Source organism: Aptenodytes patagonicus, chromosome 1 (assembly GCF_965638725.1).
Source record: "Aptenodytes patagonicus chromosome 1, bAptPat1.pri.cur, whole genome shotgun sequence".
NCBI classification, from domain to species: Eukaryota; Metazoa; Chordata; class Aves; order Sphenisciformes; family Spheniscidae; genus Aptenodytes; species Aptenodytes patagonicus.
In genome coordinates, this window is record NC_134949.1 from 215363378 (window position 1) to 215377026 (window position 13649).

The 13649-nt window shown below is 38.0% G+C and overlaps 1 protein-coding gene across 1 annotated transcript; it reads left to right on the forward strand.

Annotated features, from left to right (window-relative positions):
• The first annotated feature begins 149 nt into the window (after nt 1-149).
• On the forward strand, nt 150-13174 carry FAM76B (family with sequence similarity 76 member B). The gene is made up of 10 exons (XM_076328266.1): nt 150-254; nt 530-594; nt 930-984; nt 2512-2667; nt 3604-3800; nt 5617-5664; nt 5861-5941; nt 6611-6746; nt 9854-9955; nt 10611-13174. Exons 1-10 carry the CDS (start codon nt 150-152, stop codon nt 10698-10700), a joined length of 1035 nt encoding a protein of 344 aa, XP_076184381.1. The 3' UTR covers nt 10701-13174.
• The last annotated feature ends 475 nt before the right edge of the window (nt 13175-13649 follow it).

Genomic DNA, 13649 nt, shown 5'->3' on the forward strand with positions numbered 1-13649 from the left:
CCCCAGGCGCGGCGGCGGCGGCGGGAGGGGGGGGGCGGCGGCGGCGGCTCCTCGGCGGCGGCCCAGGCGGCCGCTCCGGCCCTCGCCCCGGCACCTCCCTCTTCCCCTCCCTCGGCCCGCCCGTGTCCGCCCCGCCGGCCGCGGCGCGGATGGCGGCGGCGGCCGCGGCGGCCGCCCCGGCTCTTTACGCCTGCACCAAGTGCAACCAGCGCTACCCCTTCGAGGAGCTCTCCCAGGGCCAGCAGCTGTGCAAGGTGCGGCGGCGCTGAGGCGAGGCGCGGGGGGCTGAGGCGCGGGGCAGCGCTCACCGGGACGGGTCCCCCTCGCTGGGGCCGGGGCTCTCGCAGCCCCGGCTTCCCGAGGAGGAGGAGGGTGGCGTCGGCCCCGGCGCGGAGAGGCAGCCGCCAGCCCGGCGGGACGCCCCTCGGGCAGCGCCCGGCGGGGTACCGGCCGCGGAGCGCCGGCTGAGGTCGGCTTGAGGGTTTCGCGGCTCCGGCGAAGGGGAGTAACGTCGCTCTTCTCTCCTCAGGAGTGTCGGATCGCCCACCCCATCGTGAAATGCACTTACTGCCGGTCGGAGTTTCAGCAGGAGAGGTACGGGAGGGTTTCGTGACCTGCCGGAGCCCTGCCGCGGGCGGCCGGCGGACCCGCGGAAGGAACAGCTGCTCCGCGGGCACGAGCCTTTGTAACGGCAGAAATTCACACCGAGGGAGATACTGAAGGGGGCAGAACCGCGGTAAAATAGCCTGCCTGCCCGCTCGAGCACCGCGAGCGTGCCCCGGTGGCGCGGTTCCACGCTAGAGTTGTTCCCTTACCGTTAACCGCTTACCGCAGCCCGCGTTTGCGTGTGTTCTCCAGTAGTTGCATGGGAAGGAATTTCAAGGTGTGTGGTTGTGGCTGAATTCAACATTATGCAATTTTATCTTTAGCAAAACTAATACGATATGCAAGAAGTGTGCCCAAAACGTGAAGCAGTTTGGAACGGTGAGTAGGCTCTTACTTCTAAATATTGAAGTTACGTTCGTTCACGTTTTAAATTAAAGAAAGTTCTCTTGTAACTAAACTTCTTATTTTCTTTTTTTGGGGAAAAAAAAAAGGTTACCGTTCAGAAAGGTGACGAAAATTACTGGCAGCTCTTGATTTCCTTCGTGGCTTACAGTTTCTTTCTTCAAATTGAAATCGATTGCCATTATAAGTAGCTTAACGGTTATGAATAACTGCAGTATAGCTATTCATAGTAAAACCAATGTTATTTCCCTTTATGCATGTAAAGTAATTCTTTGCGTATTCTCATAAACGCACACTTGACGGCAGAAAGACCGTTAGCTGTCTGTGTTTTTAATGAGCGGTGAATGTGAAAATCTAATAATACCACATACTTTATATTGTGTAAGTCTTAAAATTTTTAAATGCATGTTAATCGTGTTAAGCTATTAAGTAGAAAAGATGTTATGAGTATTAGCAGTACGCATGTTACTTTGCATTTTCTCATCTTGAATTTCAGCTTCAGTTCTGTTAGAAAAAATAATTTTTTTACTATATGAATACACACACTGTATCTGAGCACCCTGCAGATACTAGTTTATAGAAGGTGTCAAGATAATCTTGTCGTGAAACAAATGCACATAACTTCTATATACTTGACATAAACCATATTAGATGAAATTCAGCTTATTTGAGAAACGTAACAGCTGTTGGTATGTAGTCAGGCATTTTGTGAATGTAAATGTAAACTGAACAAAGAACATTCTTTCAAAAGCTTAAAATGTAGCAAAATGAAGTGCAAGACAGATCCAACATTGTTTTTTATCGGTAGTTCATCAAAAAAAGTACTGCATCAAAGATAATCAGCCATTTCTAACCTATGAAAACTGACAGCAGTTTTATTTTCCAGCAGCATTTTATTCTAGTTGAATGTGTGATGTAAAAGTTGATAACCTGACGTGATGGTATCTGAAGTTGTTTGGTGGGTGGGTTTTTTGTTTTTTGTTTTTTTTTTTTTAGTTTCCTGCAGAATTGCAGGGATCAGGGTACTAGTCTTGGAGCTGTATGGTTATCAAATCCCTGAGTAGTGCAGGGGAGAGGAATGTTTTCAGAAACTTCCAGTCTAAAATAGGACTTGATTACTCTTCCAAAGTTTTTTAAGTAATTTCTTTAGTAATGTAGTAAAACAGAGAAAATGTCATCATATTTAAAAAAAATTAAAAAGAGGTAGGGGTAGAGGCGTGTTTCAGACACCTCTACATTTGTGTCACGTTGCATGCGTTTCTTTCATGGTACATAAGTACCCGGATTTTCATGGAAAGTCCAGACTGGTTTTGACCATTGAAGGAGCATCATTTTAGGGGAAGAGTTTAGTACTGAAGATAGAGGTGGTAGGAAAAAGGTTCTTTAAGATAGGTTATATGAAACCATAGTAGTTTAGAAGCATCATTGTGTGATTTGAAATACCTGTGTTCATTTCAGAATCTGTAAATGTATTAAGTTCAGTTCAACTTACCTGTTTTTCAGCCCAAGCCTTGTCAGTATTGTAACATTATTGCAGCATTTATTGGCACAAAATGTCAGCGTTGCACCAACTCGGAGAAGAAGTACGGCCCACCTCAGACATGTGAACAGTGCAAACAGCAGTGTGCTTTTGATCGAAAAGAGGAGGGAAGAAGGAAGGTAGGCTTTGTTCCACAGCTGTGATGGCTTAGGTTGACAACAGACAACGTTCCTTCTTCATAAGAGAAAGATTAATGGGAATGTATCTTAAGTTCACTAATATTAGATTAAAGTTGCTGTGCTTTACAATATTTGAATTAAATTTTGCAACTTGCAATTGTTATGTTAGCTACTGAGCTAACTTAAAATTAAATCACTGTTTTTAAAAATAAGCTTAAGCGTAAGCCAACAGTCGTAGCTGGGGAACAGAGGTTAAGCAGCTGAACAGTTCCCGGTGCTTTGATTTTTATTTTTTTTTATTTTCCCATCCATTGGATCTTATGTATGTCCGTAACTTGAATCTGTCACTTTACCTCTTCTGATTTGCCTGCCTTGCCTTAAAGTGCAGCACAGAGAGGTAGACTGCTCTGAGCAGCCCTTTGTGTTCTGTTTTCTTACATAGCTTTGGTGAGTGCCACTTTCTCATTCCAGAAGGTGCTGAGGAAATGACCTCAAAAGCCTCTTGCCTGAACCCAAGAATAATGCTGTTTTTACAGAAGAATTTACTTGGTACAAGTAACACATTGGCTGGACATCTTGATTCTGCCTGGAATACGATGGGTTGAGAGAGGGTACATGGTGTCTAAACTAAAAATGATTAGTCCTTTTAAAAAGTTATTGTCACTTCTGTGCTATAGAGCGAGTCCAACATTTGCTAAGACTGCTTTCTAGCATAACTTTAAATGACAAAAAGAAATGGAGTAAGATTCACTTTACTAAAAGACAGTGTGTATACGTTGGAGATACGGTAGTGCTGTTTCATGCCAAAGAGATGTCTGGATTTTTCCCAAAGGTAACAGATGAAGTGAAACAAATTTTTCTTGCAAATATTGAAGTACATCTTTCTAGTGCAAGTAGACTTGGAAAAAAACCCTGCTATGAATTATTTCCCAAAAGGTTGATGGAAAGTTGTTGTGTTGGCTCTGCACACTGTCCTACAAGAGAGTGCTACAGAAGACAAAAGAACAGAGGAAGAGCCTAGGATCTTCACATTCTAACTCCTCATCTTCATCTCTTACTGAGAAAGACCAGCATCATTCAAAACACCACCACCATCACCACCATCATCATCGTCACAGCAGCAGTCATCATAAGTAAGTATGTCAAAAATTAAAGTAGCTGTTGGTACCTCTTCCTCTTCTGTGTTCTGTTAGTACTGAGATCAAATCAAAGGAGATGAGAAACGCCGTTTAAAATACGGCATCAAAAGCAGTGGCAGAATGTTGTTCTTCCATGGTCTGTCAAAATCCTTGTATTCTTACAGGGAGGTCAGCAAAAAGCAGAAATTCTTGGTGATCATCAGACTAGTTGATGTTAAAATTGGTAGCAAGTCTAGAAAAGAAACCCATAGAATGGCTACGGAGCAAGTTACTTGGGGATAAACTTGATTGGTTTTCTAAGCAGTAACTGCTGTGTGATAACTGCTATTTTACATGCATTTATCATGGGTTAAAAGGTGTGTATTGGCAGCGAGCACAGAACAGCTACTTTGCTCAGAATCCTCACCCTAACTTACTTCATGCGGACTTGTTTGTGTGCACATACTTGCAGTTCTGTCCTGTCTTCTGCAACTTTTCTCAGCATGCCATCTCTGGCCATGGGATCAGCAGCATACCAACTTTAGTGTACATACTCGTTTATCTAGTAACAAATCCCAGGGCTGATTTGTTTCTTATGCTAGTATAATAGTAGTCACAATTCTTATTTTCATCGGTAGGCTTATGGCAGCATAACTTTAGAACTACTTACATTATTTTTATTTTTTTGTTGGATAGTGCTGCAATGATAATGACCCTGACCCCAGACACAAACACTTTCTTCCTAAGCTTCGCTTTCCCAGTGCTTATAATTTTCCATTTTGACTGAAACTTGCCTAAGTGTGACTTAGATAGAAGCAAACTAAGCTGGAATGATATTGGGAATGAGGAGAATACTCCATACATACTTTCACTTAAAAAAAAAAAAAAAAAAGATTTGGGGTTTTTTTTTAGGAATTTGAAGAAAATTGTTCTTGTCATGCAGGGAGTCATTGTACTGTTCCTGTTCTCTCAAATCTCTGCTGAAAATCAAGTTACAACAAACTAAATCTAATTTAATCCATGTGGCAGAGATACAGTAAGGATTAAATAAAAAAAGTTAGCTCTTTACTACAGAATAGAGTTTCTAATGTACTCAAGAGTTATAAAAGTATGCGTATCTCTACAGATCACAATGTTCCCAGTTTGGCACATTTTTTCTATAGGCTGCCATGCGTCCATTGCTTCTGGTCCAATAAATGTGTCTCTTCTTCCCTGTCCATTTCAGTTATTGTTAAGATGACACAATAGAGACAGTGAGGTAGAAATACAGATTCATGGAACTATTTCACTTAGTGCAATCTTCTACGTTTTACTATTCCTGTATCAATGGTGTTTATTAAAATTGCTTTTGAAATTATTGAAAACAAATCTTTAGACCTGAAAAGCGGTTATTTTCAGGGATCCAAAACTTAGCTTTGCTCTTACGCCATCACATAAGCACCACTTTAGGCAATGTTCATATTGCAGTATGGGAATCCCAGGAATGCTCTTTTAGACCAGCTTGCTGAGTACAAGATTAGCAATATAAAGTTCACAAAAATTGGGAGATACCAGAAAAAAGGTTTAGCTGTCAGTCTGGGAGTCTACCCCTAGTGTCTTACAATAGTGTAAACATTTAGCTAAGAAATATTTTTATAGCATCCTGACATAGTAAAGAGTGATCATCAATATGACAGATAATACAACTGTCCAACTGAAAATTCATAATTGGTCATATTTTTATTAAAAAAAAAAGGAGGGGTGTATTTTTCTCAAGTACAGATACCATTCACATAAACTTAGAAATAATGGCATGTTTGGTCAGTTACCAAATACATTTCACGTATTTCAGAATCAGCAGTCTGAGTCCAGAACAAGATCAGGGACTATGGAAACAGAGGTAAATATGATATTATTTATTAATTTCCTTTTCATTTATCTTGCAGTTTTCTTTTAAAGGACTTTTTTCTTGCATTTCTGGCTAGTCGCTAGCATTCCAGCTAGGAGCATGAGTTAGTTATTTTACATGCACCAAATGGTGATATTAGAGAGTTATATAGTATGAGGCTTTAGGTTTACATTTTGTTTGATTTCAGCCATAAATCCTCTGCAGCTATTCAGAATGAAACTCCAAAGAAAAAACCCAAACTGGAATCCAAGCCATCAAATGGAGATAGGTAAAGTTATATTTTTGTAAAGCTGAGCCATTTCAACCAAATAGAGCTCTGATTTGTGGCCAGTTGCTTCTTTTCTTTTTTTTTTCGGTCTGAAGAATGAGGGAGGTTAAACTGTTGTCCAGCCAGACATGTTATTGGGTGGCATCTGAGTGCTGTCAGTCAACTAAATGACTTTATGAGCAGAAAACTGGCACTGTGTTCCTGCTTTTAAGTTTGGGGCAAAATTAAATAAAACTTACGTATGAGGCAATAGTTATCAATGAAACAGTATTCCCTAACATGGGTGTTTTGTCGATTAGAAGCAGGGTTGAACCTGCTGCTTTAAGCTGACCTAGTATCTAGAGAAGTCTTTTGGACCTTAATGTGTGAGACTGAATCTTTATTCTGTCTCTGGCCAAACAGTTGGAATAAAAGTAAAAGTGGCTGCTTCAGTCAAAAGGTATTTGTCCCCCTCAAAGCTAATACTTAATTATATTTCTGCAGGTGTATGTAATGTGTGCCATTAGTAAGGTAATTTGCCAGTTGCATCCATTTCTGTCAGGTACATACTTTTTTTGCATTAGTCCTTAAGGATGTTTGTGGAATTATTAATTATCCAATTTGAACTTTAAAAAAAGTTACTGTTTTTTTCTATTGATGTTGCAAGTAACTATTGTTTTTTATTTTTAGTAGCTCTATAAATCAGTCAGCAGACAGTGGGGGAACTGACAACTTTGTCCTCATAAGTCAGCTGAAGGAAGAAGTGATGTCACTTAAACGTCTTCTGCAGCAAAGAGATCAGACTATTTTAGAAAAAGATAAAAAGGTAAAAGTTGCTCCTGCTTAATAAGAAGTTTATAATTTTGTTTTCTGTTTTGTAGACTCCTAACAATGTCAAAATGGTGACATAAAACAAAAATCAGATGTAATTTTTTTATATAGCAACTAATCAGATATTACCATTTAAAGGACAAGTTTGGGACTTTTGTATCAGTAATATATTTTGGCTCAAAGTCAAAGAGGAATTCACCTTACCTCACTTAAACCATTTGGAAGCTAGCCATCTGGTTCGCTGTTACTCAGGCTGTGTGCCACAGGTGATGGATAAAATGCCAGATGGTGGTTTGTATGTTTTACATATTTTAAACTGAGTCACGGCAAAGATCCCGGATACCTACATAGGCCGATGGGCACACAAGATAAGAGGAGGATTAAGGGTAGTAACCATTCTGAGGTTTAACATAGTTTTTGTTTAGTTTTAAACTAAAGCAACTATAGCCATAGTTCATGAGCTGGTGTCCAAATTTGCATGTACAGTGTATGAAAATTAAATGTTTTGATTTTAAAAGATTGGTAGCATATGCATAGTGTAGGTTGTCAAGTCTTTGTGTGTGGTCAGAGACTAGAAGAAAACCTTGGATTAGATGCCTGGCAGTCAACAAAAGTTAAGCAAAATAGTCAGGCCCAAAAGACTGCAGTGAAACTGGTATGAGAGATTCATCCTTTGAACAACCTAATGACTAACAAGAAAAGAGAAATAACTACAAATACATACTTTGTTCTGCCTTTATTAGAGCTTATTTCTCTGCCATCTGATTAACTAGATGCTTTTAAGATACTGTCTAACGGTGGCTTTAGAATGTCTGTTCAGGATTGGGTAGGTTATGGAATGGTATTAAAAATAATTAAATTTACTATATTTTCAAGTAAAAATTTTATTATAGATGCATGGTGGCCTATCAAAACATTGATCAAAACAAGAAAGGCTCATTGATCCTGAAAGGAAAATGCTTCCACTTTTAAACCATAGTTCAGTATCTTCATTTCTACACTTAAATGTGTTGTGTAAAGGATATTGAACTTTTTTCCATTTATATCACTGTTATAATATACCTAGTGTTGGAAGTACTTGCTGTTTCAAGCCTTTAAGCGGTTAATGTGAAAGAGCTGAACAGTCTGTCATGGATTCTCTTTAGGTATTTTCTTCAAAGGACAGACATTACGGCCCTGATCTCTCTCTTATAAAGCCAGTAGAAGATCATGAGTCAGTAGGAAATTCACTTATCTCTTTTTATATTTGATCTACTGGGCAAAGCTAACAAAAGGGTTAGGTAAGGAAACGTCACCTACTTCTGCGTAACCGCTGCAGTAATTTGTTTTGTGCTGTTTCCATAGGGAGGGCATCTAATAATTTTAATATCCCCACTGCTAAAACTATTTAGTTGACCTCAGAGTTCTTTGAACTTAAAGACTCCTTCAGGCATGAATTACTCGCTTTCAGAATGTCACTTTCTCTCCCCCTGCCCTGGCAGCTGAAGAAAGTAAAGCTGAACACATCGTACAGTGTTTGCATAGCTGAAAAATTCACAACAAATGAATGCACTGCAGATTTTTTTTTTTTTACTGTGAGATAGTAAATGTAAAGACATGTACTGGGATAAAAGCCTGAGCCAGACCTGTGGCAGATTCCTGTTAAGATCTTGTCCCAAGATTTGTGTAGGGACGGCATTTGAGCAGTTTGGAGTGCTCCAAAAGAAAAACCTTGGAAATGTGTAACGTATGGCAACAAAAACAACTCAGTACACCAGCTTTACAGACAATACTCATTCATCATTTTTTGTTAGGAGTCAAGATCTCAGCCACGTCATTAGCAGTGCTTATTGTTTGCAGTACTAGCCTTGTTTCGCTTTCTGGATAAAATGTTAGTGAGACACCAAGACATTACTGTGGGGCCTGGAGACTTGATCGTTAGGAAGGGACCACAGTTTGCTGAATGTTCACAAGTAGTGTGTTTGCTCATCAGGTTGTCTACTGTGGTGCAATACTACCACTAGTTTTTTTGATATTTAGTTTGTGGTATGTGGTTTTGTACTGGATCCCCTGGAATTTACAACAGCCCCAAGTACCTACCTTGTGTAGCAGTCTGTGTATAGTGAGGTATATATCCTTGTATCAAGGTGCACTTTATTTAGGACCATTTGATTGACATTTCTTTTGAATACCTTGTTTTACTACATGTGATTTGACACATACTAAGGTTGGTAATAGCAGTCTTGGTAGTCCTTTTAGGAATGTATCCTCTGGTTTGTTATAGCGAGCTGCTTTGCTAGCAAAGAGGCTTCATTTCCTGATAAATCCAGATTGACCGGAGAGGTTCAAAATAGCCAGGTGAATCTGGGATGCTTTGAGGAACTAAACTTGTAAAAATTCTGGGTCCATATACAACAAACTGTTAGTAGTTCACCCAGCTGCACATGCTTCCAGAAGAAGCGTTCAGCTGCTTCAATAGAAGCATATATCACAATTTAGAAACACCTGCCTTAGTGTATGTCATCTGGATCTCTGCCTGTCTCAGGAGAGACCCAGTGGCAGCAATACTACACCCATACACTCAGAATTAAATCATAAGTTAAGTCATTTTAATTACACATTTCTAATAACACAGTTTAATTCACTGTTGTTGTGGATCGAGAAGCAGTGAAACTCTGGAATGTATACTTCTGTTTAGGACAAATTGTAGCATAAAAGGACACAAAGGAATCTTTTCTGTTGTCTTTGTATGGAAGATTTTTCATGCGTTACCATACCATATACTGAAGAGACGTAACTGAAGATTGTGATAAGAATCTCAGAGCTGAAAGAACAGCTAAGATTATAAATCGTTAGTCTTGTATTTGATTTTCTTTTTGTTGAGGATTAACCTTTTTTATACCAAATCCTGAGCAAACAATATGGTTATACAGTTGTATTCTTCATATAAAATAGACATACTTACTTTTCAAGCCACTTCTCAAGTGCTGAGCTGTCAATACTACAGTAGTAAATAAATAGTGTTTCCTCAGATTCCTGAGGCTTCCATAAAGATTTCACAGATTGATTAGAAAATGTATACTGTAGCAGCCCAAGGAATCTTCATAGAATTTGTGTTTTCAGTTGACAGAACTGAAGGCAGACTTCCAGTACCAGGAGTCTAACTTGAGGACAAAGATGAACAGTATGGAGAAAGCTCACAAGGAGACTGTGGAACAGTTGCAGGTGAGTAATTGCTTATCAATACTTGAGAAATACTTCAGATGGAATTATGTATTTGGGCTGTTCACTGAAGCAATGAAACAGTACCAAGTTCTTGAATGGTCATTACCATGTTTGACTTCGGATGCATTGTACAGCAGTTCTGCAGTCAACTGACAATCTCTGTATGAATTAAACTTACTGTAAGAATTGCTTTCTAACTTTAAGTGACAGAGGCCTACCTCACATGCTTTCTCAAAGGTTATGTTATTTTTTGTGTCTGTTCTCTGATATCTAATCAGTTGTCAGTGTGCTATTGATCTGATTTAAGGGATTCGCGTTAACACAGCTGACAGTTAAATGTCTCTTGTTAAAGCATACTTTATCAGGAAGAAAGCCTGAATTAGTTGCCTTATAAATCACAGACTGAACAGACACTCAGTGCCTCAGATACTAAATTTTGCAACACAGGAAATGTGGTTACCTTTTCTGTTAAAGATGGAATATGCATGTCAGAAAGCATGTACAAATCTTTGAAAAGTGATCGTTGTTATCTTTGAATATTCTCAGCATGTACATTTTGAGAACTTGTTTCATAAATGCAATAGAAAATGAGTGCATGACACTACTATCTGAGATGTTTCAGTAATTCATAAAACTTTTTTTATCTGTATTGCAGGCCAAAAACAGAGAACTGCTCAAACAGGTTGCAGCATTATCAAAGGGTAAAAAGTTTGATAAAAGTGGGAGTATACTAACATCTCCTTGAGGAGCTGGTTATTCCAGGGGTTTTCTACTCAATGTAAATTTGAGTAATTCTGTGAAGCCCTTAAAATCCTGTGTAGTGAAAAAAATATTTTTGCACACCAGATTAGTTGGCATGTTTCCTACACGTTTTTATAATTAATATGCAGCTTTTTTTAGTTACTGTTCAGATGAAATACTTCAACTGGCTTGAAGAATGTTTTTATTTTTTTGATATTGGAAACTTTTTGCCAGCAATAGTATTAAACAATTGCATAGAGAACATAGCAGTGCTCTCTCTAAAAGGACAACATGCAATAACAAACTAGGTGTACTTTTTACAAAGCAGCAACTGAGTCTTTTAAACTACACTGATGTCAGCCAAAAGTTTATGAATCTGCAGTGATGCTGAACACTGGTTTCTGGCAACTGTTCTTTTACTTTGTATCAAAATATAAATTTAGAATGGAAATCATGGTGCTCTCAAGTGAAACTAAAAAAAGGCATATATGTATGTGTAAATACAACTGTAACTGTTATATTCTTAGTTATAACAAGTAATTAGTGTTTTACATTCTTGTGATAGGGATTTACCGAAAGATTATCTATTGTACAGTAACAGAGGCAGTGTGGTTTTTGTAAGATTTACTGTAGATTTTTCTTGCAAGTGCCTTTCTCCAACTGTTTATTTATAGGAATGTTGGTATTTTGTACATAAGGTTTTTATGTTTTAAAATCATGTTTAATAAATGTTTTATGTAAATATAAATGTGTGTACAGAGGAATCTGAAACAAAGATCAAAGTGGCTAGTGCAGTGCTTGAAGCAGCATTAAGAGCTAGCTAATTGATGGACAGTGAGTATTGGCTTTAGATAACCTTTGTAGCATGTGTCTGTGAGGTGTAGAATTTTATTAGTGCTGCTCATGCCAAACGCTTCCTGAACAAAAAATGAAATGTTTTTCGCCACAGTGGTTTGTTTATATATTTTTTCCCATTTGGCACAGCGCTAATTGTAATTCCATAGCAGACATTGTACTCCTAATGTTACATCCTTAATTAGTGATATACACTCAAAGTTTTAAAAAAAATTATTCCCCATTCTCTGATTTAATGTAATTAGTTTTAACTTACGGTGATTCTCCTTAATGAATTGCAAGATTCTCATCCCCCAGTAAAGCTACACAATGAGAAAAGAGTAGCCAAAACTAACGGTCTTGAAATTAATTAAGGGAGTGGATGTGGTGTCAAAGGGTGGGTTGTTTTAATGTTTTGGGTAGATTTTGATTCTAAATTACATCAGTTTAAGTTTAGCTCTGCTCCTAATGGACATTAGTCATATTCAGAAATTTCTATTAAATATAATTTAGTATACCCCAAGGTCTCTGTTCAGGAAGGTGAGTTACAAATCGGCATAAAGTGAAGTAGACTTCTGTAAGTAATGGTTTGGTTCAGCTCTGGGTACTGATTGGTAACAGTGTAACTGCTTATATTTCAGTAACCTTAATTGTGTAGAATAAGCTACACACCTTTTAATTAAAGAATTAAAATCAAAAGTCCCTAGGTTGTCCACCCATGTACTGAACTATGAACACCTTTTCAGTAGTTCAAACAAGTTAGCAGTGACAGACTACTGAATAATTTGAAAAAAATCAAGCTATCTTGTTTCATATGGTATACATGTATTTTTATACCCTAAAATCAACTTCGTATGTCTATAAATGCTCTTCTTTAAACTTGCTAAACTAGGGTAAAGAATGCTGCTATCCTTTGGGGATGTTATTATTTTTTTTAATATACAAATTTATGACTTTCATTAGTTCAGAGTTAGTATTTTGATAATGTTTTTTTTCCAGTTGAATGGCGACCCATGTTTGGTGAAATTGGTTTTAAAACACAGACATGCATAGCAAATTGAAATATTTGAATTAAGATCACTTAATGATACCTGTTCAAGCTGCAGTAAGGACATTTTAAAGGAACAAACTGAAGTTCTGTATTAGAAGTAATTGACTTTATAAATCCCAGTCCGAAAAATTTTTAGGGGCTTCACAGTGTTTAGTTCTAATTAAATACCTGCAGGTTTTCTTCCATAATCTCATTTTTAACATGAATTTTTTGAAGTTTTAAACTAGCCAACTGAATCCCAGTCCTGAAAATAGTGTCCTGGAGCTGTAGATTATTGACATAATAAACTGATGTTCTTTAAACGTGGATCTGCGAGGAGATTGTTGTACTGTATTGTGCTTTTTAGCCTGTTTCCAGATGTTGATTAGCATTGACCAGTAATGGCCATTTTGGCTCAAGTTATTTATGTATTTTAAGCCTGTGAATATTGCAGCCCCCTTTTAGATAGTATGTCTAAATACGCGTTCTGCAGTGAAGCTATTCAGCTGTCCACATGTATAGACTATTGAAATACTGTACTGGCACACATCTGACCGTTGACATTTTGTACCTTTTCTAAATCCAATGTTTCACAATAAAATCTTGTTAAAACATTAATCTGTCCTTTTAAAATTATTCAGAAATTCATATTTCATGTTAATCCTTCACACTATGTCACTCGCTAAAAGTCTGTGGCCAAAAAAAGGCAGAATTTAGTATTTAGATTTCTGTGAAGATCAGACACCTTGGGCTGTCTACAAATTGTAACAATTTAGAGCTTCAGATTAATTTCTCTCAAGAAAATATATTGGTTTTCTACAACAGGATTATAATACATAGAAATATTTTCTTGTAGAGAAGAAGGAAAAAACCTTAAGGTTTAACTGAAATCTAGTGACATTTAATAAAGCCTTCAACGGGCTTTTTATATTCTGATTAACATCAGCACTCGTGTTTAAAAGTACCCGAATGTCAGTCTTAGTCTGTTAACCATAAGGTTGTTCTTCCTTTACGTACACTGTTTATAAGTTAGGTGATTCTGAGATTCGAAGTGACATTAATAATTTCTATGTCCGTTCCCTTGTGTCA

Coding starts and splice junctions, on each gene's coding strand:
- FAM76B (XM_076328266.1), top strand. CDS start 150: ATGGCGGCGGCGGCCGCGGCGGCCGCCCCGGCTCTTTACGCCTGCACC. Junction 595..929: donor TCGGAGTTTCAGCAGGAGAG/GTACGGGAGGGT, acceptor TTTTATCTTTAG/CAAAACTAATACGATATGCA. Junction 985..2,511: donor ACGTGAAGCAGTTTGGAACG/GTGAGTAGGCTC, acceptor CCTGTTTTTCAG/CCCAAGCCTTGTCAGTATTG.